This window comes from Cydia pomonella, chromosome 2 (assembly GCF_033807575.1).
Source record: "Cydia pomonella isolate Wapato2018A chromosome 2, ilCydPomo1, whole genome shotgun sequence".
NCBI classification, from domain to species: Eukaryota; Metazoa; Arthropoda; class Insecta; order Lepidoptera; family Tortricidae; genus Cydia; species Cydia pomonella.
Genome location: NC_084704.1, coordinates 30,698,401 through 30,724,313, shown reverse-complemented (window position 1 = coordinate 30,724,313; position 25,913 = coordinate 30,698,401). Strand labels below are relative to the sequence as shown.

Genomic DNA, 25,913 nt, shown 5'->3' with positions numbered 1-25,913 from the left:
AGTTTGGTTCGGTTTGGTGGTAACTAGTGGGATTTTTTCCCAGTAGTTGCCACTGGTGAAAGGAAGGAAAAAAGTTCCCAATATGTAGTTACAACTTGGTGGTACATATAGTCTGTATCTTTAGGTAGTTAAATAAATAAATGTAAACAATGTGTTTCTACATTTTCGGGTACCTGAAACATTTATCAGTTAACCAACCAAATACAAAACTGCCTGGATCTGTTCCTTCATCGTTCTGGCTTTAGACTATTTCATTTAATCGTGTAATGTTTTCATCTACCCTCAAATGGTTTAATATTCGATTTCGTTTTAGGTTCTTTACTAGGGTGAAAAGCAAATATTTTGTAATATTTGCTCTAAATTACAATTGATTAATCAAATCATCCTGATATGTTCTTATTAACAAAATAGCACGATTATAGCAGCTTCATTGTAACGTTGATTAATAATATGTCGTAGTAAAACTTCTGTATGTTTTGGCACTTCGAGTTAAATTATTGACTTGCAGAATTTTCCTTCCCAATAAAATACATAATTGTGGTTTGTTTACATTCTTTTAAATACCTAAAGATACAGACTATAGCAGGAATAACCCTACAAGCGTGACACCTTAAAGATGTTAGCGTCCACTGAGTAAAGTCCCTTTTCTCTAAGAACGACACTTTTAACAATTACTCTTTAATAACATCTCATAATTTGAATTTAAAATATAATACTTTTTTATCAATAAGTCACGATTCATTTAAAAATAATTCATTTAACAGCTATATAATAATATAAAAACGAAAAACAGATCTAAAATCTTGCTACATACAATTATTGTCATGATCGGGAAAATAAATAAACGTTTATCAAAATCTTTGGTGATCCAAATCGTCAGTGGTTTGGTAAGGAGACCATATAACAGGCGTTAACTATGCCAAGCTCGAAAAAAATTGTTTAAGAGGGCAGTGTTCAATGGTTTAGGTCAAACGAACCTATTGAACGCTACGTGAAGCGAATACCAAAAAAGCCCCCTGATTATAGTAAGCTTACCAACCACTTAATGTGCATTCTTATTTGGTAAAATTCCTTCATAATTCCGCCTTGTCGTTTTGTGTCAAAGTCGTAGGTTCAAATTAGACGCGGCAACAAGTAAAGGTTGTCCAGCTGCCGAGTGTAAAGCTTGAAATTGTACTAATCGTGAAATGACGCCATAATACCTGGTGATTTAAAAACCTCGACAGTATTTCATGGGCCATTTTACAAACCAGTTGTTCTATGATATGGCCACATTCATGAAAATTTTATTACAATATATTTAATCATTTAAAAACTTAGAACCATATTACAAGTTCAAGCTTTTGAGAAACAGTAATAATTACCGCGAAGATAGATATTAGATAACATCTACTGCATATACATAATTCGAGTGACATGAAGCAAATAGGCAATACTGCTCATTTCACGTCTTTGACACAAAAAACGTTAAATACATTATCTATCAAACTTAGCTTTCCTTCCATCTTTATCACCTCAATGCAAAATATTGCTCACGCTAGCATACGTGCCAAATACGAAGCCGGTCAACCCAAACAATATCAGCAGGAGGTCCTTGTACAGCATCCAGTTGTGCTTGCCGAGGTTGTCGGGCCAGAAGGTCATGATCTCGATGATGGGCGGGAAGATGAGCGCCAGCGCGGAGCTGCTGACGGCGCCCACTAGGGAAATGATACCGCTCAAGTTGGGGATAATGGCGGCGGCCACGACTGTAAAGAAAGACAACAAAATCTAAATGTAAAGTCGGCGACGGAATACACACACTCTTATATACTCGAAAGAAGCTCTCAGTACAATTGTGGTGAATAATCCTTTACCATCGTCTTTTCACGGCAACGCTTGGACGCGTTATGCTATTTCAGTCAGTTTCAGTACAAAAAGTACTGAGGTTGACAGATGCGAACGTTCCCAAGAAAATACGACGACAAAGGATTGTTCACTTTACATCTGTACATTTCTGATTTCGAAAAACGGTCTATATGACTGACACTTCTCTCAAAAAAGATAAAATCTGACAATATCTGATAAAATTCTATATAAACTAAAATAAATGTCATATACTATGAAAAACTGACCAAGGCCTCCAGTGCCCCAGGCAGGAAACGAACCAACGTCCTCTGCTATCGCGGCAGGTGCCTGGACCATTCGGCCACCGGAGTCATGGCGGCATAAGTCGAATTTTTTCAAGTATATGCATTTTTTACGGTTGGTAGGAAGGTTTATTTCAGTTTATAATTTATATACTCCTAATAGTACTTGAAATATTAATGGTTGCATGTTTACTGGTATAGAGATAAAACAAAAACGTAAGTAGCAACACGAAGGAGCCACTATTTTTTAATTTTATTTAATGTCTAGCGCCAGTAAAAATACAAATGTAAGAATTTCGAGCATCTACCTCTTACGGATCAGATAAAGCCCTAATATATTATTCATAAAGCCCACGACCCACAAAGGGTTGTAGCGCTAACGGAATTAAATTGAATATTATTCATAAATAAATTATTTACATGTACGTCCCAAAGTCTACTGTATGCTAACACGCATACAAAGCAACACCACGAAGCAAAAATAACTAGCTAATATCATTTGACACTTACATTGATCGTTTATTTGCAAACAATTCAATAGTTTGTTTGCAAACAAACTAATAATATTAGTAACAAATTTAGCATGTTATAATATCGATGAATTCGTCGATAACGGTTGCCGACCCAGAACAAACACTTTAAATGAAACCAAATTAAATATTGGATCATAAACTTAATTTCAAAATATTAATTTCTTAATACGCTATAATATTGAAGTGTAATTAGAATTTCAAAATATTAATTTCTTAATACGCTATAATATTGAAGTGTAATTAGTTTCTTGACGTGTAAAATGTACTATTTTATAAATAAAGACATGAAATGAAAAAAATGAAATGATCAGAATTGTTCACTAAGAGGTGTCAATCATAATAAGTCATTTTTTGTAATTTGTTATTATTGTAAACATAAACGTCCCTTTAATTAATAATCTAATAAACTGCTTCCTGAGTCTCAGGTACATTACAATGGGCATACTTAATTTATCAAAAATAGACCCTACATCATTGTATTAAAGTTAGAAATTACTTGCATAAATCATCAAGAGTGCATTACTCTTAAATGTATTTGTTTGCAACGCACGGTGGTCGAAATCTTCCACTCGGTAATCGGCAATTGAACTTTATGTATTGATACTCTAATGACTTGATCTAATGATTTTATTAAACAAATATTACGAATCCATAATGTTCACTGTCTAATTTAGTACCTATAACGTATGCGGAATGATGTAGCTATCGGTGTCGAAAATACAAATGTTGGCAATTTTTTTTATTTACAATTTTATCTTCCGTAGGAAATTTTTTTTAGGAATATTCGTATTTCACATTCTCGTCCGTTGGACTATTGGTATTCTAAAAATAATCGTTACGCTGCCATGAATTTCCATTTTATGTTATGTGACATAAGATTAGTCCCTCATAAGTCCCATAATACTAAAATGGCTGTTATTTACATTTTTTATCAAATGATGTACCCGCATTTTCTGAGTTTTTATTTTATTTTCGGAGACGGTGGAGACTTTTCTTGAACGTTTACCGATGCCCATATCTTCAAGATATTTTTAAACAGTTTTACTGCCATATTTGATGTTCTCGTGTCCTCTCAAAGATTTTGTGAATCAGCGGGCCTTCATTTTCTTTAATCGATGTCTCCCAAAAAACTAGCTAATGTTGGAAATGGAATGTTTCCCTGAACCATACTTTCTAGCTGTAGTTTTTGCAAAGAAAAAGGTCGCAAAATTCCACTATCTTCGCTTTCGGCCAGAGGGAAATAGTACTGGAGAAATTACATACAGTTTCGCGACACAGTTTCTCTTGAAATTATGGTCAATTAAGGAGAACACTCTTCTAGAATCCAATGCCCATGAAACTTACCTTATTGACACATAAATAAATTGGCAGTTAGATATACTTAGTTTTTTTTTTCATTTACATGTTCAAAACTTTGTTCAGATTTTACTCCGCATACGTTATAAGTGTAATCTTAACTTCCTAAGGCCTACCGGTTCTACCAATATTAGAAAAAGCGTTAAGTATAGATTAAACTTTGCCAAAATTAAGTATACTCGTAGATTGAGTTACATGTTTCCAAAATGTTGGAAAAATTATCGGAAATCTCAGAAAATTTTACAGGAAACAAAGGCAACTTTCATCTTGTAGATGTAAAATTTAAATTTCCATATATGATATATGAGAAGTTCCCGAAAAATTCCATGTGGAAATTTAGCAAATAAGGATTTTTTTCCCCACGGCTCGTCATATCATATCAGTAGATTGAGCGGATAGGACAATAATACTTTTTATCACAGAAACAATTCCTTCATGGAATTATAATGGGAAAGAGAGTGCGATAAAAGAATTCCACATTCTACGAAGTTACAAGTAGAAACCAAAGATAGTTTCAAAAAGAAACTGTTTTGCAGTACTATTTCAATGTAACACCCATGTTCCGTGTGTTATGAAAATAAATGAATGATTAATTAATAAAACTTCGACAACATTATAACAGGACGGTCTAATGACTTATATTTAGATAAGAACCATCACTGTACTACAAAATTCTTTAAAGAAAACTGTATTAAGTTGCTAAATTAATTTGTGTATTTTATAAGTGAAAATTAATTTACAATACGTGTTTTTAAATAATTATGTTTATGTCATGTTTATTTAACACCCATCTTTTTGGGTCGCTTTAAGGTTCAACCGCGTTTGGTAAGTCAAAGGTGCATCCACACCGCAGTTAACTTTGTGGAGCAACACCAAAGATACATTGATTGAGTAAGATGAGTAAAATCTAAGACAATTTCGTGCTTTGAATTTGACAGGTAAACGAGATGGCGCTGTACAGCTCCATCTGTTTTGGATGTCAAACTAAGGGGCACGTTTTTTTCTTAGACTTTACCTCTCTATTACAATCAATACTCTTTGGCAACAGGTTGTTCTACAAAAAGTAACTGCGGTATGGATGCTCCTTTATGGCATCAATTATTATTCACATACTTCACCATTTTCAGACCTTACAAAGTGAGTTGGTCTATTGTGGTCATTTGTAAACGGTTACGTCTGAAAATATCGATACGCACAAAGTGCCAAAAATATGTATACACTACCCTAATATATGGGCCATAAAGTCGTGTATACATATTTATGGCACTTCGATCGTGTCGATGTTTTCAGACGTGACTGTACTGAATTTATATCGTGTGAATTCATTTGTTCGATCTTTGACCCCAAAACTGGTCAATACTGACCGATCCAGACCCGATCCAGACGGCTTGTCAATAAATATTGATAAGCAGTATTTTCCGCTGGTACCTATTAATTATTCGCCAGTCAATTAACGTATCCCGTTATAAGTTGACAGGATGCTTCAATAAATCGCGTTTAATAAGACGCAAGCTTATCTTGTTTTGTATACAGAGTAACGATAATGTATAAAGTGACTAGTATTTTCGTGCTCGTTATTATTTGAAAGATCGGACCAAATCAGAGGCAATTTTTTTATAAAAATAAGATATCCCGCTATAGGTGAAATGATATCATAATCACTTTTTTTATATGATTTTAATAGTAAGACGTTTTATCTATTGACGTTTATTACGGGTAACCCTGTATACTTTATTATTTATTAAATCCCTTATTTAGATACATTGCAATTTTTTGGTACTTGTTGAGAAGTCTAAATTTCCCTATCTGCTTCGTTTACCGAGACTTTTTTTTTCAGTCAGTTACTACAGTTTTTAGTTAGAAATGCGCTACCTTAAAAGAGGAGGGAGAGTAGAGTCTACTCAAAAATTATAGTGATCAAAACGTGTCTGGTGACGATTCGCCGTGCTTAAATTGAGCGTCTTGAGCCCACTCAGATGTGAGTCGTGATTTAACGAACGGCTTTGTATAAGTTTTACGGATTGCCAGTTAACCCTTTGAACTTCACGCCTATCGTGAGCGGCGCCTCACCGTGAACATCGTCAGAATGCACGAAGGCGCGCACTGCTTGGTCCCGACAGAATACCAGCGCTGCGGCAGAAATGCTGAGTCGGCGCCTTTTTTCGACTGCACAGTCGTGAGAAAACAAAACTTGTACCTAGTTAGTAATTAGTTTAGTATACATAGTAGATCTAAGTTTTAGTTTTGATTTATTTATAATTTAATTATTTTTTTGTCACAATAATGTTTTGAAATAAAGTTTTTATCTATATAAGGTTGATGATGGCTGTAGCAACGCGCGTCAGATGACGTCTTTGGCGGTCAAAATTCAGAGATGAGCTGCCTTAAATAAGTAGCGAGAGAAAAACAATACCAAGTACTTACAAGTGATCGTGATCAATACGAGTCTCGTGACGGATTCGCCGTGTTTTAGTGCATTTTCGGATGTCAGTCGCGATTTGACGACGGGCCACACGATGCCCATGGGCACGTAGAACTGCAGCCCGTAGGAAAGGAATATGGACGCCGCCATCACTGCGCGGACGCTTTGTGCTAAACTGGAATAAAAAATTGTTATATTTGAATCGGAAAACACACTCATTTATCTGTATATGTATACTCAAATATTCACGCTGAAATAATCAACGACATCACATTCGATCGACCCTTATCATGTAAATAGGTGGTATGTGGTCGTGTCAAACGCTTTGTCGTAGCTAAATCCCGCAGTCTTCCATTCAGTATTGCGACAATGTTTATCCTCAGCTATTTTTAAACAGTCAGTCAGCACGCTAAAGATTATTCTAGTTTTGATTAGCTGACGTGGCCTTATACAGTTTGAACAGCAAGTCATACACATTGAGTGGCTTGGCAACATTCGTTTCCTATCAAAAATCGTCCCATAAGAGGGAGATGGGAGTGGAGAGTGTTATAAACATGCTACGTGGATGATGTCGGTGGCAGAAGCTAGTCTCAAATAATATAAATTTCACTGGTTTCAGTAATGCTCTTTGGGTGCAAATGCACAAAAAATAATGCAGACAATCACGACAATGTCACTTCAATGACAACTCATTATCTTAGCCCAGTCGATTGCATCTACGTTACATAACAATTGCGATAAAATTGGTTCATCCGTGTTAAACTTATATAACCCATTTTTTTTATGGTAAAATGGTAATGGCAACCATTTTTCCTATCAGATTAGCTGTCATTTCATCTTATAGGTTATTGCGAGGTAAGGCTTTTTTTAATACATTACAAACGCGAACACAACTCTTGACCAAGGGGTAAATATAAATAACTTACAAATCGTTGGGCAGGTTGAGTGTGATGCTGCCAAGCACAGCACATGTTGCTTTAGTTACCCGAAAAAGCCAACGTATACGGGGTAGGCACTATCACTTATGTTGATGCAATATATACCTTATTACATTCAGATAAACTTACAAGTCGTTTGGCAAGTTGAGCGTGATGCTTCCAAGCACGTGTTCTACATCATTCAGATACCCGAAGAAGCCTATAGCAGTGACTCACATTAGTTGCTGCAATATATAACTTATTACATTGGCATAAACTTACAAGTCGTTTGGCAAGTTGAGCGTGATGCTTCCAAGCACGTGTTCTCCATACTTCAGGTAGCCAAAGAAGCCAATAGCAGTATACAGGGCAGCGACTATCACCATGCCGGTATTGAGGACGCCGTTCCAACCGCCGAAGTCTTCGGGCGTCTTCATGTTGTTCTCGAGCGGTAGAACCTGGGAAAATGTAGGAGAACTGGCATTTGTAGGCGTTTGTTTCAACAACGTTCTGCTGAATTTGACGACCGGTTTGGCCTAGTGGGTAGTGACCCTGCCTACGAAGCTGATGGTCCCGGGTTCAAATCCTGGTAAGAGCATTTATTCGTGTGATGAGCATGGATATTTGTTCCTGAGTCATGGGTGTTTTCTATGTATTTATAAATATTTATATATTATATATATCGTTGTCTAAGTACCCTCAACACAAGCCTTATTGAGCTTACTGTGGGACTTAGTCAATTTGTGTAATAATGTCCTATAATATTTATTTATTTATAATTGAACTAATTAAGGCCCTTGTCTCTGTATAGTGTGTATGTCAAGGTAGGAATGTCAGCTAATAATAATATTTGCATATTATAAACTGAAATAGGAAGTGACCAAGTCCTCCAGTGGCGGAGGCCGGATTTGAAACGGCAGCGGCGTCTTCAGCTTACACAAACACATTACAATCTTTAATAAAGTAATTTGATGTGTTTTCAGAGTTATTATGCAGGACATAATTTAAAACAGTCGCGTTATATTGACAGACTGCGTACAACCTAAACCGGTGACGGTAATTTAAATTATATTTACTCCGTCGCTGGCAAACTAGCATACGGCCCGCCTGATGATAAGCAGCCTCCGCTTCAAGCAGACGCCTATGTACGCCTGCAACTCCAGAGGAGTAACATGCGCATTGTATTTTTGTAGAGCTCCAAAAATAATTTGTTGAAATTCTACAGAGATGAAAGTTTTGAACGACTTCTGTGCGGACAAAGTCGCGGACGGGGCTAATATAAATACTTAGACAATGTCTTTATTCATACCCACAACATACATGGCATTGATATCAGATAATAACAAAAAAAAAAGTACCAAATAAAAGCATGGAGATTTAACTACCTAAAGATGACATAATGGAGGCATGTGTTGTAGCAGAAAAGAGGCCTGGCTCACCATGGTGATGAGGCAAGCCATGCTGTTGTTCTGCTGGCATACAAATTATACTATCAATAAAGTAGCACAGCGTCACCTATTTTATTTTATTTTATTTTGGTAAAAACCAACTTTGACCCGTAGAATAACTAAAATGATATTAACTTCACCTTCGGTACTTGTCTCATCATTAAAAAAAAAAACTATCTTGAATATGACGTAGATAATAATAAAAAGTTTATTATAAGACATAATTACTATATCAGTGTTAATGCTCTCTTAACAAAGCCTTTTTAATAACACTGGTTATACCTTTATTCATAACATTTCATTCATAACATAAGATGTAGAAATCAGTCCATTTCAAGATAAGGAAATAATATTTAGGCGAACGAAACAAACTTGAACACAGTTTTGTTTCCCGAAAATGTAACCTAAGAAGCTACAGGTAGATTAAAAATGTTTAGGTATCTATAGGTATTCGTCAATTTCTTGCTGCTTAGTTTTATTACGTTCTTATACATAGAGTAAACCTATAAACAAACCTAACAACATTAATAGACCAGCGGTTGAACAAAAATGGGTTTCGATAATATTAAAGTTTTTTCTTTTTTGATATGTCATTGGGAGTATGTTAAATAATACTTTGGTAAAAAGTTAGAAATTTTAAGGTTGAGCTTTCGGTTATATTTAAATATTTTAATTTTTGCTAATAACTAAGTAAATATAGAATTAAAGTTACAGAAAACTTTAGCATATCGAATAACACTTCAATTTATGTACAATTTTCAGTTTTTAGAAATCTGGAACAGCTGCTTTCTGGTAAACGTAAAAACACGAATTATTTTGTAAATATAGAATTAGAGTTGCTGATATTGCAAAATTACGATATTATCGATCAACTTAGTATTCTAGTAAAAAGTTAGACATGTAGACAATGTGCTTGTCTAGATATTGATTTCAGGTTAAGCAGTATAGCTAATATTGAATTAAAGTTTGTAGAGTTAACAATAATCGATCATCAACAATGATCTCAGTTACTAAACAAAAATTTAGAAATATAAAATCACGGCGACACTCATTACTGATATGTATGCATTCCTTGCTTATATAAATACGTTACGTTTCAAACGCACGGCAAGTTTGCGCGCGCCGCGCGCTGTGGCAGGAGGCAGCGAACAACGGTAGTGGGGAGCGGGGTGCCCTTGACTGCGTCTACGGTCCATCAAAAAAAATCCTAAAGCGTGTTTTAAATTAATATCAATAGAAAATTGTTATTTTGTTGTTACTATAATAGGTATTGCCCGCGGTTTCGTTCACGTAGAATTCGTTATCGCGTTACATGAATATTATTTATTTATTTAAACTTTATTGCACAAACAAAAAAAAAACACAAATGGCGGACTTAATGCCAAAAGGCATTCTCTACCAGTCAACCATTGGGTCAAATAGAGACAAAAAAAACACATTCTCATACAGATGACCACCCTTCCTTGTACCATTTTAAAAGCCAGTTGCAGCTTTTCTTTCCCGATTTTTTTCAGATGTTTGGACTTGGTATTTTCCTCGCGATAGTTATTTGTTTTAAGGGGAATGTTGTTGTTAACCGCTAATGCTAATATTGATAACCGATAGTTATATAGAGATACGTTATAAGGTATGTGCACCCTCATGTTATTTATTTCTGATAAGAAATAAATGTAAGACAAAATTCACAGTGATACATTTCAAGTAGGTTGCCTTGTAAGATTGCGTACGGATAGTTTTTTTTGTTTGTTATTTCATCGTATGATATATCAAATGAAAGCTTATTTGAAAGTTGCCGTATTAAAAAAGTTGGTCCAGTTAATGGTCGCCTAGAACCGATAACCGATTTTTATATAAAATGTAGGCAACCATGGACTGGACCAACTTGTTAAAAAGGCAACCTAGTACAGTTAGTAATATAGTACCTGGGCGACCGAGCTTTGCTCGGTTATAACTATTTATTGTAATATGGTGGTGATAATGTACATAAACTTAAAAAGTAAAATGTGAACTGACAATTATTATTATTTACAATCGATTTTAACCTTACAGCACTTGTCACAGAGTAACGCCATCTATCGTCGATTTCTCTTATTACATAGGTCATTTTTTTTTACTAAATTAAACTTGTGTAAAACAATAAAAATTAAAAAATTATATATAAACTTGAACATATAAAAAAAACAAAAGTTAGTCACCGGGCGAGATTCGAACCCGTAACACTCGTTTAGCAGTCTGCGTCTTAACCCGCTGGACTAGACGGACAGTGGCCGGCAACACGAAATTAGTGACCATATTCTGCGTCGAAAGAAAAACGCACGAAAACTCGAAAACACGCGTTTTCCCAAACATAAGACTAATCTAGATAGATTGTATACCCCCCAAAACCCCTATATACCAAATTTCAGCGAAATCGTTAGAGCCGTTTCCGAGATCACAGAAATATAATTATATATATATACAAGAATTGCTCGTTTAAAGGTATAAGATAAAATAACTTTTCTTTTGATATATCATGTGACGTTTTCGTTTACACACTAAAAGCACAGTGTAAAAAGTAACAGTGGGCCGACGCCTTTGATGTTTGCGTAAATGCCGACACCGCTCAAGGTCTCCGTACCTACCTAGGGTTATCACAGACTTACACAACTGCCCAAAAGAGGATGGAAATGTTTTTAGTTTTCATGTTGTATGATGTATGTGTACTAATTTTACAAATGACGTCCATTTTGGAAATAAAGATGGCGGACGTCACTTTTTTGAAAAAGTCGTCATGGGTGTTGTTTTCTGGGTTTTTAGGGGTGTGGATTTCAAAAATGGCATCTATTTTGAAAATAAATATGGCGGACGCTACTTTTTGAAATGGGTGTCGATGTGTGTAGCCGTGATATCAACCACCTTTAATTCTAAAATGGTCTCTATTTTTGAAATCTGCACCAACAAGAACCGCCAAAATTGACGTCATTTTTGTAATTGGAACCCCGAGGAACCTCGGAGATGACACCCATATCGATTTTTAAGAAAAAATAATGTCCGCCATCTTGGATTTCAAAATAGACGTCATTTTCGTAATCGGAATCCTGAGGAACCTCGGATATGACACCCATATCGACTTTTAAGAAAAAATAATTTCCGCCATCTTTGATTTCAAAATGAACGTCATTTTCGTAATCGGATCCCCGAGGAACCTCGGAGATGACACCCATATCGATTTTTAAGAAAAATTAATGTCCGCCATCTTGGATTTCAAAATAGACGTCATTTTCGTAATCGGAATCCTGAGGAACCTCGGATATGACACCCATATCGACTTAAGAAAAAACAATTTCCGCCATCTTGGATTTCAAAATGAACGTCATTTTCGTAATCGGATCCCCGAGGAACCTCGGAGATGACACCCATATCGATTTTTAAGAAAAAAATAATGTTCATCATCTTGGATTGCAAAATGGACGTCATTTTCGTAATCGGAACCTCGAAGAACCTCGGAGATGACACCCATACCGATTTTTAAGAAAAATGAATGTCCGCCATCTTGGGTTCCATAATGGATGTCATTTTCGTAATCGGCACCCTGAGGACTTTCAAAAATAATGAAAACATCAAATACTACATGATACATATACAAACAGAAGCAAGAAACAATTTCTTGCTTTTTAAAGTCTTAAACTACTCATAATTTCTTAAAATAAGTTATAAAACATGTCCGCCATTTTGAATTTGAAAATTGATATCATAATTATGATATATTTTTGTTTACACTGAGACAAATAATTAGCACATGTCGTATGAAATATTTTAATTGTGTGTGTTTTTTTTAATTTATTTTTATACTACGTCGGTGGCAAACAAGCAGAGCTTTGCTCGGTTATAATATAACTAACTATTTATTGTAATATGGTGGTGTATAGGTGATAATCTTAACTACATTCTTTTACTAAATTAAACTTGGCTAAAACAATAAAAATTAAAAAATTATATATAAAATTGAACATATAAAAAAAAACAAAAGTTAGTCACCAGGCGAGATTCGAACCCGTAACACTCGTTTAGCAGTCCGCGTCTTAACCCGCTGGACCAGACGGACAGTGGCCGGAAACACGAAATTAGCGACCATATTCTGCGTCGAAAGAAAAACGCATGAAAACTCGAAAACACGCGTTTTCCCAAACATGAGACTAATCTAGATCGATTGTTTACCCCCAAAAACCCCCATATACCAAATTTCAGCAAAATCGTTAGAGCCGTTTCCGAGATCCCGGAAATATATATATACAAGAATTGCTCGTTTAAAGGTATAAGATAATTAGGCATTAAAACACTCGTGTGATCTTTTTAAGAAACTCACTTCGTTCGTTTCCTAAGCCCACACTCGTGTATTTTAATGCATTTTATTATGTAGCAGTAACATAAACTACTAATATATGTTGAAAGTAAGTACAGGCGGCTAACACAATGGTAACAAAAGACAAAAGTTTTGAAAATGTAATCATCATCGTCACTTGGCTGTACATTTGAGGGCCTATCGCGAACCACGTTCGACGTGTTACCTCTCTGTCGCACTTGTAAATTCGTACGTAAATATGACAGGGAGGCAACACGTCGAACGTGGTTCGCGGTAAGCCCTCTGATGCCACCTCCATTAGTCTTTTGTACGCCGGTATAGCCTTCGACTCAATGTATAATCTACACTTTTTATGGAAACCTAGTTCCTCCTTCCCGTAGAAATATTTAACTTTCCCATCACCAAGAAAGATTATTTGCTCGCAGTTATTAACTGCTCAATTCCTCGTTTTTTCTCTGTTACTAAGTCAGTACAGTACAGTACACATATCAAACATTTTTCACTCATTTTGAAGTCATAATAACTTTTATTCTATAATTAAATTCATGTAATGTCCGCATCTAATTTATGTGCACGATAAACAAACAAATGAATGATTTGAAAGAAAAGACAAACAGCGCTTGCGAAGCTGAGCGGGGGGCGCGGGCGGGGCGAGGTATCTATCGCTCACTAGGTCGGCTACGATAGGCTCCCGCGCGCCGAGCCGACATGTTGACGGACCAGCGCGGCGTGGTTATGAATTTCGCGCCTTTTTAAGTTGATTTTACTATTACAATGCAAGCTACACACAGATATTTCTACCTTTCCATAAAATGGCTGCATATATTATTTTATAGTAATAGACTTATCTCTACGGACTTTAATTCAATATTAGATCTTACAGGACAAAAAACGCATATTAATTGTAAAGCACATATCCTATTCTTCTAATTTTTTGCCTTGCCTATTAACTTAAGAATTTAGATATGATATTGTGGATTTTTCAAACTTTAATTCAATATTGAAAAAATAATAAGCTGATTTGAGTTTGACAAAGTAGCACGTTGATTTTTTTTCTAAAAATTTGATAGCATAAAGCCTCATACATATTATAAAAGACGATGCTTAAATTTTGTACTTTAATTCAATATTCAAAATTCATCAATAAAAATACATAAATACCTTATTTATATCTAACGCTCGTTCTAAATTTTCTTCATATATTACAAATATGCTTAAAAATATGTCCCATACCAGATAAACATCACTTTTCACTCTTTAGAATTATCGAAACTTATAGGGCAAAAATCCGGTCCCACTATTGGTCTATAAGGTCCTAAACTAAAAACAGAATCATAACTCTGAAATAATAATATAGACCCGTTTCGAGAATAAATAGGACAGGGCGGTTATCACACAGATTCTGTATACTGATGATGATGAGGTGACAGATAACCGCCTAATCAAACGAACTACATATCAGCCGTGAGTTTTTTTGTAATATTTAACTTGATTCGCCTTGGTCTACTAGGTTCGTAGACAAGGCCACTACAAACTAAGCTAACCGCGTTCAGTAGTTTCTTTGTTACGCAGTTGAATAATTCAATGATATTTAATACCCCGGTTCGCGTTACTGTGGGCGGAAGGATGCACTAACCGACGGTGGGTCGTTTATAGAACCTGCTTCATCAGACTGCCAAATATTTACCACAGATTGATTATATAAGTAGACTTAACGGGAAGTTATAATCTTATAATTTAAGCAAAGCTTATAATAAATATAAATCCATTCTAGAAGTACAAGCGGACAGAAGGATTCGATGCATTTCCATTGTAGACGTTCCATATCTGACAAGTTTACACGTGTACTTGCAGCTGCCTCAGTTGATATTCAGCAAAAGTTTTTATTTTCAATACCTATGAGTGAATAAGCCATAAACCGTAATTAGGGGCCGTTCTGTGGCGAGCGTCCAGCGGAGCGTTAAGCGGGGCGAGCAGCGTGGCGTCAAGCTTCGAAGTATTTTGTATTTTGCTCTCAACGTCCACATTTGTTTAAAACATGGACATGCGCTGCACGCCCTGCTTGAACGTCCATTCGGTTAGTACACATAACAAATAACTGGCAATTAATACTCACCACCCCAATCCCCTCAAACGCATAAATAGCAGTCCCGAAATACAGCGGCAGCTGATGCCAGCTCGCGAACGATTTCACAGAATTCGTCCTCGGCAAGTCTTGCAATATGTAGTAGAACGTTATCATCAGCCCCCAAGCGGTCATTATAGACGCTATCAGCGATACTGGGGTCAAATACTTCAGGTTTTTCACCATAGCAAGGGCTACTATAGGTGGAAAGAGGAGGACAAGATAGCTGTGAACGCTTAAGTTGATGTGGAAGAAGCGAAGTGTGTCTTGTAAGTTGGTGGCGACGAATAGGAAGTAGACGCAGCAGAATCCGAGTTGCGTTATGACGAGGAACACGTTGATCACGTTTCTGGAACAATGGAGATGTTATTTGGATGGTGTTATGCAAATTGTACTTTTTAGTAGTCCTGCTATTTATGTATACCAGTCCTGCTACTTTTACGGTTAATCAATGGCCAAGATTTCTATTACTTCTTTATACCAAAAGTATTTTTTGATTGACAAAATAGTATCTTTTGTTTGACTAGGAATTATATAACTTATTACAGTTGACGAGCTAGTTAACACAGAATATCTTATATCGGACCCAGACTTATTAACAGTCGCGATACAAACAGACATTGCGAAACAATTAGGGTTCCTTTAGACTTCTTTTATTCTCGTATACCCTATTACAGTAGATTTATAAGACCTGAGACTTGTTTCATGAAAATTTGTACCTAATAGGTATTATATGGGGAAACTTCAACAAAAGGAGTTAAAAAGGCGGCTTCCTATTATATCACAAGGTACATATTGCAATAATTTAGTTCCAGCTCATGTAAATTGCTGTACAAATTTTAACAGACCTCGTATTGCCATGCTCTAAATATCATCAGTTTAATATCTGCAGTAGGTAATAGATACTATATAACGTCCATACTATATAACGAAATTAATATAACATGTGCCGACTGCAATGTAAGCTGTTAATAGTCACCATACTCATATAATGGTGACATCATGGTTGCATCGAGTAATGGAGTCTGCAAGGTCGAGGGGCGAAACACCCCCATTACTTCACAGTGTAAACTTAAACCAGTAGCTCAACTGTTTTGGTATAATATTCGTAAACAACGAGCAGGTGCACAAAGTGGTGCATAGCGCCTATTTCTTCCGAAACTATACACGACACGACTGATTGTCACGTGAACGTGATGTAAATGTAGACTCCATTTTATTTGGATACTTCGATGAACCGCTGGCGACGCGACATACGACAGTTGCATAAGCACTTAACTACACACTTGTGGCGCATCTCAGAATTTAGTCAGATTTAGACCAACCACAGACTTGCTCAGTATGGAATCTGCTTTAGAAGTCGTGTTCAAAGCTCAAGCAGCATCATTAAATTTTAGAACGAATACCTATAGTTCACAAACATGCGGCTACCAAATGAATTTTTTAAAAGACTTTATTTATTAGGTTTACTCCGTAAAGGGTGTAGCAGGATAGCCTAGGAAAAATTGCCCCCAGCGATTTTGGACCGAAACTGTAATCAAACGATGCCTTTTGGGGAGGTTATACTCTGCACAAAGTTTCATCCCTCTGTTACCCCCTGGGGGTGAAAAACACCCGATTAACCCCAAAACTGTTTTAATTATTTTTTCCTAAACTATGAAAGTGACGAATTTCAAATTTCGTACAAATATTAATAAGACTAAAAGCTATGTGCTAAAAAAATATTAACCCCCTAACCATTGAAATTCTTGTAAAAAAAACAAAAATAAAAAAGAATCAACCTGTATATCAAGTTTGGCTCATGGTACCACACCATTTTTTTTTTCAAAAATGAACCAGTTTATATTCTACATGATACAAAAGTTTCATAGCTTTCTCCCCACCCCAGTTCTTTATCCCCACCTTTTTCAAATCGGGCACGAGCAGCGGTCCGATCGCAAGCCATTGTTTATTAATAATGCAAGGCTTTTAGTGGGAGTTCAATGAGTAGTACGCACCAAAGAGCGAATACATATTAATTTCGCAATGTTCCTTCTGGAGTAGGTCCATGAAACTTTTGTATCATGTAGAATATAAACTGGTTCATTTTTGAAAAAAAAAATGGTGTGGTACTATGAGCCAAACTTGATATACAGGTTGATTCTTTTTTATTTTTGTTTTTTTTTACAAGAATTTCAATGGTTAGGGGGTTAATATTTTTTTAGCACATAGCTTTTAGTCTTATTAATATTTGTACGAAATTTGAAATTCGTCACTTTCATAGTTTAGGAAAAAATAATTAAAACAGTTTTGGGGTTAATCGGGTTTTTTTCACCCCCAGGGGGTAACAGAGGGATGAAACTTTGTGCAGAGTATAACCTGCCCAAAAGGCATCGTTTGATTACAGTTTCGGCCCAAAATCGCTGGGGGCAATTTTTCCTAGGCTATCCTGCTACACCCTTTGCAATCGATTTTTCGACCTCTTAACCGATTTTTCCTGCATGGGTCGATTGTTCATCCCTTCCTTTTTTTATATTTTTTCCTGCAACTACAATTGGGTTGATTTAGACCTTAGATTTTACATCAGGTCAACTCGATTAAGTGCTTATATGTCCTACAGTACTGCTTCCATACGCATACTGTGGTCCTATCTGTATATAGGGGGCGTATTGTGTGTCGGGGGTAAAGGACGAACGTGACTGAAATATATTAAATTCTTAATAAGTACTTTGACGTCGGCGTTGCACGAATGAAGCGTGGGACGGTAGGACGGTTCACTTTGTCATTCACGGCACACATTGGGGATTGGGGAATGTTAAATAATTATTTTATAGACATAGCAATTTGCTTAGCTCCCGTTTTAATAAAGCTTTTTTTCACTTGCGATCTTAAAATATATCATCATGCAATATTAAAAAAAATACTATTAAAAAAATGTTAGGCCTGTTTTTTTAATGGTATTGGATCATATACCTACAGTTTATCATATCACAGATGATAATTATGAGGCCTAAACGTGACACAAACAAAAGTATTTTAACTTTATTATGCAAATTGACCAAGTCCTACAGTAAGCTCAATAAGGCTTGTGGTGTGGGTACTTAGACAAAGATATATATAATATTTAATAATCATCATAATTATCGTCAATATCAATTATTTATCAATACTTAAATATATAGAAAACACCCATGACTCAGGAACAAATATTGGTGCTCATCATCATCACACAAATAAATGCCCTTACCAGGATTTGAACCCGGAACCATCGGCTTCATAGGCAGGGTCACTACCCAGTAGGCCAAACAGGTCGTCAAAAGCAGTTGGTTTTATGTTGATGTTAGAATGGTAGGAAAAGTAAGGATTCGGACAGATTAAATACGCGTACATTCTACAAGATGTCGCTGCACGCGACCAAATCTCTTGATATTATAATAATTCTAAAATCAAATAATTAAATCTTCCATTAGAACTTCCGCTTGGCATTTGAACTCGCGGCTCGGCCCAGATAGCGTGGAATCTTTATTAATGGGTAAAACGATAGTGCCCTAGTAGCCGATATTGTAATTGTAAACAGATTGCTTTTATCAGTTTTAGTGTACATTTGGCTTAAATGGTGCGGGACCAGACATGCTGACACCAATTTTAATGTTTAATGAATCTGAACGTTATTGTCAAAGACAGAGAAATAGTCAGATGTAAACACAGTTGTTGATTTTCCATTAGTTACTCACGAGCCCACGAGTTGCACGGCCGGTTTTTGGTAAACTAAAAGAGCTACAATCATCTGGGCCACTTAGAACCGTATGAACATGCGTAAATTGTGCGAAGGTAGTATTCTAAAATTGCGAAATTTCGGAAACTTCACAATCTCATATTTTTAAGGGGAACAAAATGTTCCATTTCCAAAGTAGAATCTCTCTTTATTTCTTGTAAAATTTTCTTGAAAGTTCCGAGATATTCAAAAATTTTGGAAAATTTCCGCAACATAGTGCGTTGTTATAGATGTTGTACATTCACTTTTGTTTGTAGTTGTTATACATTTACTTACGAATGGGGAGCATAAGGAGCATTTATTATTATTGAACCCTTAAGTGCCACGTCGACCAAGCAGTGATATATTGTGACGGCCCTTTAAAGTTCATTACGAATGCCCGTTGAATCCAGGAAATTCCAGATTCTTTTGGCCGCAAAATTCCCAAATGAGTTTTGACAGTTGGTTATCAGGATTTGATAGGTCAAATCCTGATAACCAACCTGACTGATCCTGATTTTAGGAGTTGTTGTCAGGTAGGCCTGGCAACAATGTTGTCATCTCCTACAGTGTCATTAGATAGGTACAATAATTGAGACGATCATTGTGTTAATTAGCATAGTAGATTAGTTTGTCACTATTTGTACACTACCTACAACATATTTAAATGGAAAAGTTAAGCAGACCACGACCTATATTCACGTGGAAAATTTCACAACGCACTGTTATAGTAACTGATACGTGTCTGGAAGTTTGTTATCATTTGTTCTATGCCTATAGCTATACATATATTGAATTCAAATGCCTGTAATTAAACATAATAGGTATATCATATGAATTTAAACCCAAATCATATCAGACAGCGACCTCGTAAACAACTTTTCTGGTTTGATATGGGCAAAACTGGCTTAAATGCTTTTGTTATTATCAATAAACTTTAAGTCGGTCATTGCTACGCAACCTTTTGAGCCACTTAGACAATCTACAAAGATATTTCTTAAACCAAGTAAAAATTCTGAAACATTATAACCTGACTACACACACACACACATGTACAGAACCATTTCCATTTTAGGAGTTGTTGAAAAAAGCCCACGTCAACGGAGCAGAATCACTGACGAATCGAGTGACACCCATCAAAATCGATGGCGGGCACATGACACTAATATACCCACCCACACACCCTCCTACCATTGCCCAAGCTATTAACTACCAAGTGCCAATTCGTAAAGCTTACTTCAAATACATATAAGGTTCACTAAAGGGCAGTTAAGGGATCTTAGTACCTACATAAAATCTACTATCAACACTGTTAAAATTATAATCCCTTCCTTCATCGTAGTCGAGTAATTAATAACATGCAGTTTAATGTTTTGGCTTTAACCGGGCCTAAATAAGTTAATTTGGCATCTAATTACTTCCGTCAATATTCTATAATAAAACGTCTAATATTTGAGTAATAGTTTTACTCGTATTTGTAATAACTGATAAATAAATAACAAGATAGCAAACTATTAAACTACTCGAGTCAGATCTCGAGATAGGAAACATTCCGCACATTAATACCGATCCAATGAACTCACCACAGTCGCGCTCCAATATTCCGCAGCACTCAAACAATAATGGATCGTCAAGTGCAATTACACATCCACAAAGTGCACAATAAAATAGGCCTAAAACACTATAAAATAAGTTATATTTTACAGTTTGTTGCGATTTGCCTTTAATCTCTTTTTGCAATTTTTTTGCAGAGAAACCACAAACTGTTATTCATTTGATTGATTGAATTTAATGGATAACAAAATGTGTTAAAAAACTTAATAATTAGTCAATACTTTAAATCGAATCATTTAGTTAAATGAGTAAATATATTATATGTATTCATCTTGGGAAAATTCTACAGATAACCATAATAGCGGAAGTCAGAAATTAATCGTTAACAAATACTACAGCAAATCGGAAATCTAAGTGGAAGTTTTACAGAACGGAATAGATAATGAATGTAGCAGGGATCGGAACCGGTTTTTTGGAAAAACTTTGAAATAAACATATATTTCGGTTTATTTTATACTCCAAATATAGGACTCGGTTGTGTTTTTGGATAACGACTTCGTATTATGAGATTGCCCAATTAGAAATGAAATAATTAACAAAGAACGAAAAAATACCGTTTTCGTTCCCATACAAAAAATACCGGTTTCCGATCCCTGGAATGTAGTACCTATTGATAAGAATACATTTAAATTAATCATTTATCTTATACCTATTTAAACGGTTAAGCAAATTAACTAAACTGGGGGCCTAGCCAAGATGACAATCGTACAGCGACAAATGGATAACGAAAAGTAAAAATGTATCTGGATGACAGATGCTACGAAAAGTCACGTGAGTATTTTGCATTATTCAAGTTTCGATTGGCGTTTTCTATCAAATATTGAAATCTTACTTAAGCCCCCAGGAAATAATTGACCGAGCAAGAGTGTTTCAGCTTGGGCAGAAATGCTTTCATAAGTTCGGCGGTCCCGCCATTCTTCTCTACACGTAAATATTTCTCAACCGATTCTCGTGAAATTTTGTGATCAGATTCATTTTTGGAATTATTTAAATGGCTCCACCATGAAAGTTTGCGAGGTCTACAGCTCTCAGGGCCACTAGTTTATAAGGTTTTTTTAGACCTTATTTAGCCAGCCAGATGACCAGACCGGAGAATGACGAATGGCGTATCCGTGCGCCGCAGTGGGCGAGCGGTTTTACTATAGCACTACGATAATGTTTTTTGTTACCAACTTTACCTACTTTTTTCATGTACAGTTCGTGTCATCCACGATGACGCGCAGATTTGTCAAATTTAACCTTTAATAACATGACAATGCGAGTCAGGGCACGCGTCGTCGTGAATGACACGATCTATAACGACGAAAAAGATCAACATCGTACTTTCATCAAACTGCCAAGAGCTACTGCTGAGCTTATCAAGGGGCTGCTCAATTATACCGAAACCCTTCAATCTTGCAGCTGTGCGTCCAGGTCTGGCCATGGCCAATGCATCTATTTAGAGAGAAGGGCTGAAGATGTTCAGCGTGCGTGCTGTGCGATAGCATAGAATCGTTAGCGCTAGTGCATAGAATCGTTTAATAAATATGTAGAATCAGGGTAAATTATTTAACTAGGTAAACCGGGTTCTCCTTATTATTTGGGCAATATTACAGAAATATTAATTATTTTTGCTAACTGTATTTCAAACAGAGAACCTTAATGCCGGCTGCACTTACTCGTCGAGTGACACCGAGACAGGCAGAGAACGAGTATGTAGAGTATGTACACATTCACACTGCTCCGTTCTTGTCTCGCTCTTACTCGTCTCATCTCGCCCTTCTCCGATTGGGTTGGTTTTTTGCCGAACGTGTCGGCGAGAGGCACTCTACGAGTACGCAATACGTATACGGTACTGTATGTCAACTTACTTCATTTTCTTAGCGTACGGCCTCAACGGCACCGGCCCGGACGTGAAGGCGTCTTCAACAACCTCGGAGAAGCTGAGAGCCGGCCGCTGGTTCCTGATGCATAGCTCGTGCGAGCACCGCACTAACATGTGCATGCAATGCGTGCATACCGCGCCCATGAACAGCGTGCCGAATACGCCTGTGAATGGGTTTCTGGTTAGCTTAAGAGGATAGTGGACGATAGCTTCTTCATACAAACGGCGCCCTTATTTTTCTCCCTAGATAATGTCATTATGGAAAACGTTTTTACACAATTTGATGTATAGCAACCTACACTGCTGATATAGCTTATCATATAAATAGCTGCTAGCTAGATTTATGAAAACTAAAAAAATCCAAACTGTATCTATAATGTTAATTTCCAGAGAGGAAAATGGGGACTACGGTTGTATGGAGAAACGGTCACGTGACTTCGTCTCCTTACGTCTTAAACACGGTTTACATAAATACCTACTATTTACTTTGCGACGGTTAGCCAACGCGAACTGCTCTAGTTAAAGCTCCTTTATCGAAATAAGGAAGTTCTTATGAAGAGGATTACATACTTTGCTAATAAAGGAAGAAGGAAATGAAGGTTCAGTTCAAATAAGGGTTCTTGTATGCTGCGCCACTCTTTGTAAAATAAAAATATTTTTGTGCAAACTTTGCAATATAGAGGTGAAAATGTACGGGTTTTCTTAATGAAAGGTACTTTTTAGGGTTCTGTACCCAAAGGGTCAAACGGGACCCTATTACTGAGACTCCGCTGTCCGTTCGTCCGTCCGTCCGTCTGTCACCAGGCTGTTTATCATGAACCGTGTTAGTTAGCCAGTTGAAATTTCTACAGATTATGTATTTCTGTTGCCGCTATAACAACAAATACTAAAAACAGAATAATATAAATATTTCTTTCCAATCTCGAGGTTCTCATCTCATCCAATCACCGAAGTTAAGCAACGTTGGGCGGGGTCAGTACTTGGATGGGTGACCGTTTTTATAGATAACGGTACGAAACCCTTCCTGTGCGAGTCCGACTCGCACATGGCCGGTTTTTTGTGTCCCCTTGACTGTCTCGCTATGCGGCTCGCGTCACGGGTTAATTTAGGCTGCGGACAGGACGCAAGCGGCGCGCGGCGCGGCGAGCGGCAAATCAAAGCCGTTCTTACATTTGGTCGAGTGCAATGTATGAATGGCCTTGATTTGACGCTTGTCGCGCCGCGCGCCGCCTGCGTCCAATCCGCGGCCTTAGTGCCCTTAGACTACGGTCTGTACTGACGCAGACATCGCAACGTAAGTCAAGTCGTGTGCGACAAAGGAACCACTATTTTTTTAATATGAACTAGTAGGTACTTAATATTAAAAAAATATTGGTCCCACTTATCATATTGAATGAATGATACATATGTAAATTTTGAACTAACTAACTAAACATTATTGAGGCAAGAAGTGGTTGTACTGTACTTATCTTTTATCTACAATGGATCAATATGAAGTGTTTGCTGCAGGGATAAAAAGTCTCCTTGGCAAACGTTAATAGCAAGTCTAGGTATCTATAAACTACAGAAATCTTTAAATTCTCTAATAAAAACAATTGTGTGTACTCATAATTACACACAATTGTTTAAGCCGTTTAAAAGAAAATACAAAAAATTATAAGTATAAGTAAAATTTACAACTGTGTGTATTTGTTTCCTTGGAATTATAAAAAAATAAATAATACTAAATAAATAAAAAAAACGGTGAATATAGAACTATGTCAATAAATATGAGTAAATTTACAATGTAACATGAACTGCGTAAATATTTATATTACGTGAGCATGCTTGCTATTTGTTCACCGATGATAATATTAATGATAAATTGAGAGTAGGTTTAATAACTAGTCAGGGTCTCAGGGATAGATAAATAGGTTGGCTATCCAGTTCACTGTGACATATACTTACATATATAATTGTTTATATCATAATATATGTTGCAATGTTAAGCTTGTTTTAATTAAGTATGTATGTTGTTACCTAGTACCCACAGTACAAGCTTTGCTTAGTTTGGGGCTATGTTGATATGTGTATGATGTCCCCTATCTATATATTATCTATTAAGCTCTTTTATTCTAAGTTAGACAATGTCTCTTAACTCAGTGTCCGCTTGGCAAAGGGCTCCTTCAGCTTTTTCCGTTGGGGTATGTCGTGGGCCATGTTCCCTACTTTTTATTAATTTTAATGGCGAATTTGACATTTAAATTAATAAATCAGTTGTTTAGTCGATTTGTTTAAATACAAAATTATACGCGTATAATATATATGATAATTATTTATTTATAAAAGCAATTTCATACCTAGATAGTTACATCAGGAACAGGTAAAAAAAATTTGAGAAGTGAATATTTGAGAGATAGTAATTAATTAATAAAAGAAAATAGAGGCAAATATTTCCAAAACAAGGTGTTAGTACTACTAGACTAGTGTCCAACCGAAACCAAATTTTTTGCCGTTACTGAAACCAAAGGTTCGGTTTTGCTCTACTTTCAGCCCAAACCAAATCTTTAGCCAAAATATTATTTGTATGCTGAAACTTGCCAAAACTCAATGCAAAACCAAAACTTCGGTTGGACTGTATTTACTGCCATAATTAATAAATGATATTTATAGTGGAAACAATATTTTTCCTAAACTTATATTTCATAACAAAACTGCAACCAAAAACTTAACAACAAAAACCTATACTTAATTTTTATTGTTTATGAGGTGGCCTGTGCCTAGAATTTAAATATAATGTAAATAGAGACTTACCAAACAATAAGCCCGCATTTTTGAAGGCATCAGGCATAGCCAGAATTCCGGTGCCAATATTCCCTTTCAGCAAATGAATCATCGTGTCGAAATTGGAGGTCGGGTGCTCCAGGTGCCTCTCCGAGGCCGGGCAGTAGTCAGACTTCGGTTTGTCATCTTTGATCGGTATAATTGCATCACTGGACAACTCCACGGCTTCCCTCTGCACCTCTGCATGCTCAAGAGCAATACTGGGCCCCGTAAGTAGCGGTTGTTTTTCATCACTCATTATAATTAAGTTTCAAAAACTTTTTAATAGCTAATTTCCATTAGAATATTTTGCGCGACCACTACGATGTTATTTTCACGGCATGAAGAACCAATTTAAACAATCGATTTAATGAATGAATTTGCATATAATTAATCGAGTTTGAATACTTTGTGCAGTTATTATCCGCGTAACTTATTTAAATTGATTAACATTTGATCATCCGTACAAATTGGAGGACGAGCGTGCGTATTATGAATTATGACGAAAACCGATAACGTCAGTCCGTCTTGACTTCTCTCGTCACAGTCAATAAAATGCTAGTACTGCTAGTAGACTGCTTGGAGAAATGTTGATTAGATAATGGTTATCACCAAATAAAATTGATTT

General features: G+C 36.2%; 1 protein-coding gene across 1 annotated transcript; it reads right to left on the bottom strand.

The window, feature by feature from the left end:
* Positions 1-915: 915 nt before the first annotated feature.
* Positions 916-25,843, bottom strand: LOC133515327 (proton-coupled amino acid transporter-like protein pathetic). Its single transcript, XM_061847789.1, has 6 exons — positions 25,277-25,843; positions 22,470-22,647; positions 15,264-15,621; positions 7,640-7,815; positions 6,443-6,615; positions 916-1,748 (listed from the first exon to the last, which is right to left on the bottom strand). The coding sequence occupies exons 1-6, from the start codon at positions 25,542-25,544 to the stop codon at positions 1,516-1,518; spliced, it is 1,386 nt and encodes a 461-aa protein (XP_061703773.1). The 5' UTR covers positions 25,545-25,843; the 3' UTR covers positions 916-1,515.
* Between the last annotated feature and the right edge of the window lie 70 nt (positions 25,844-25,913).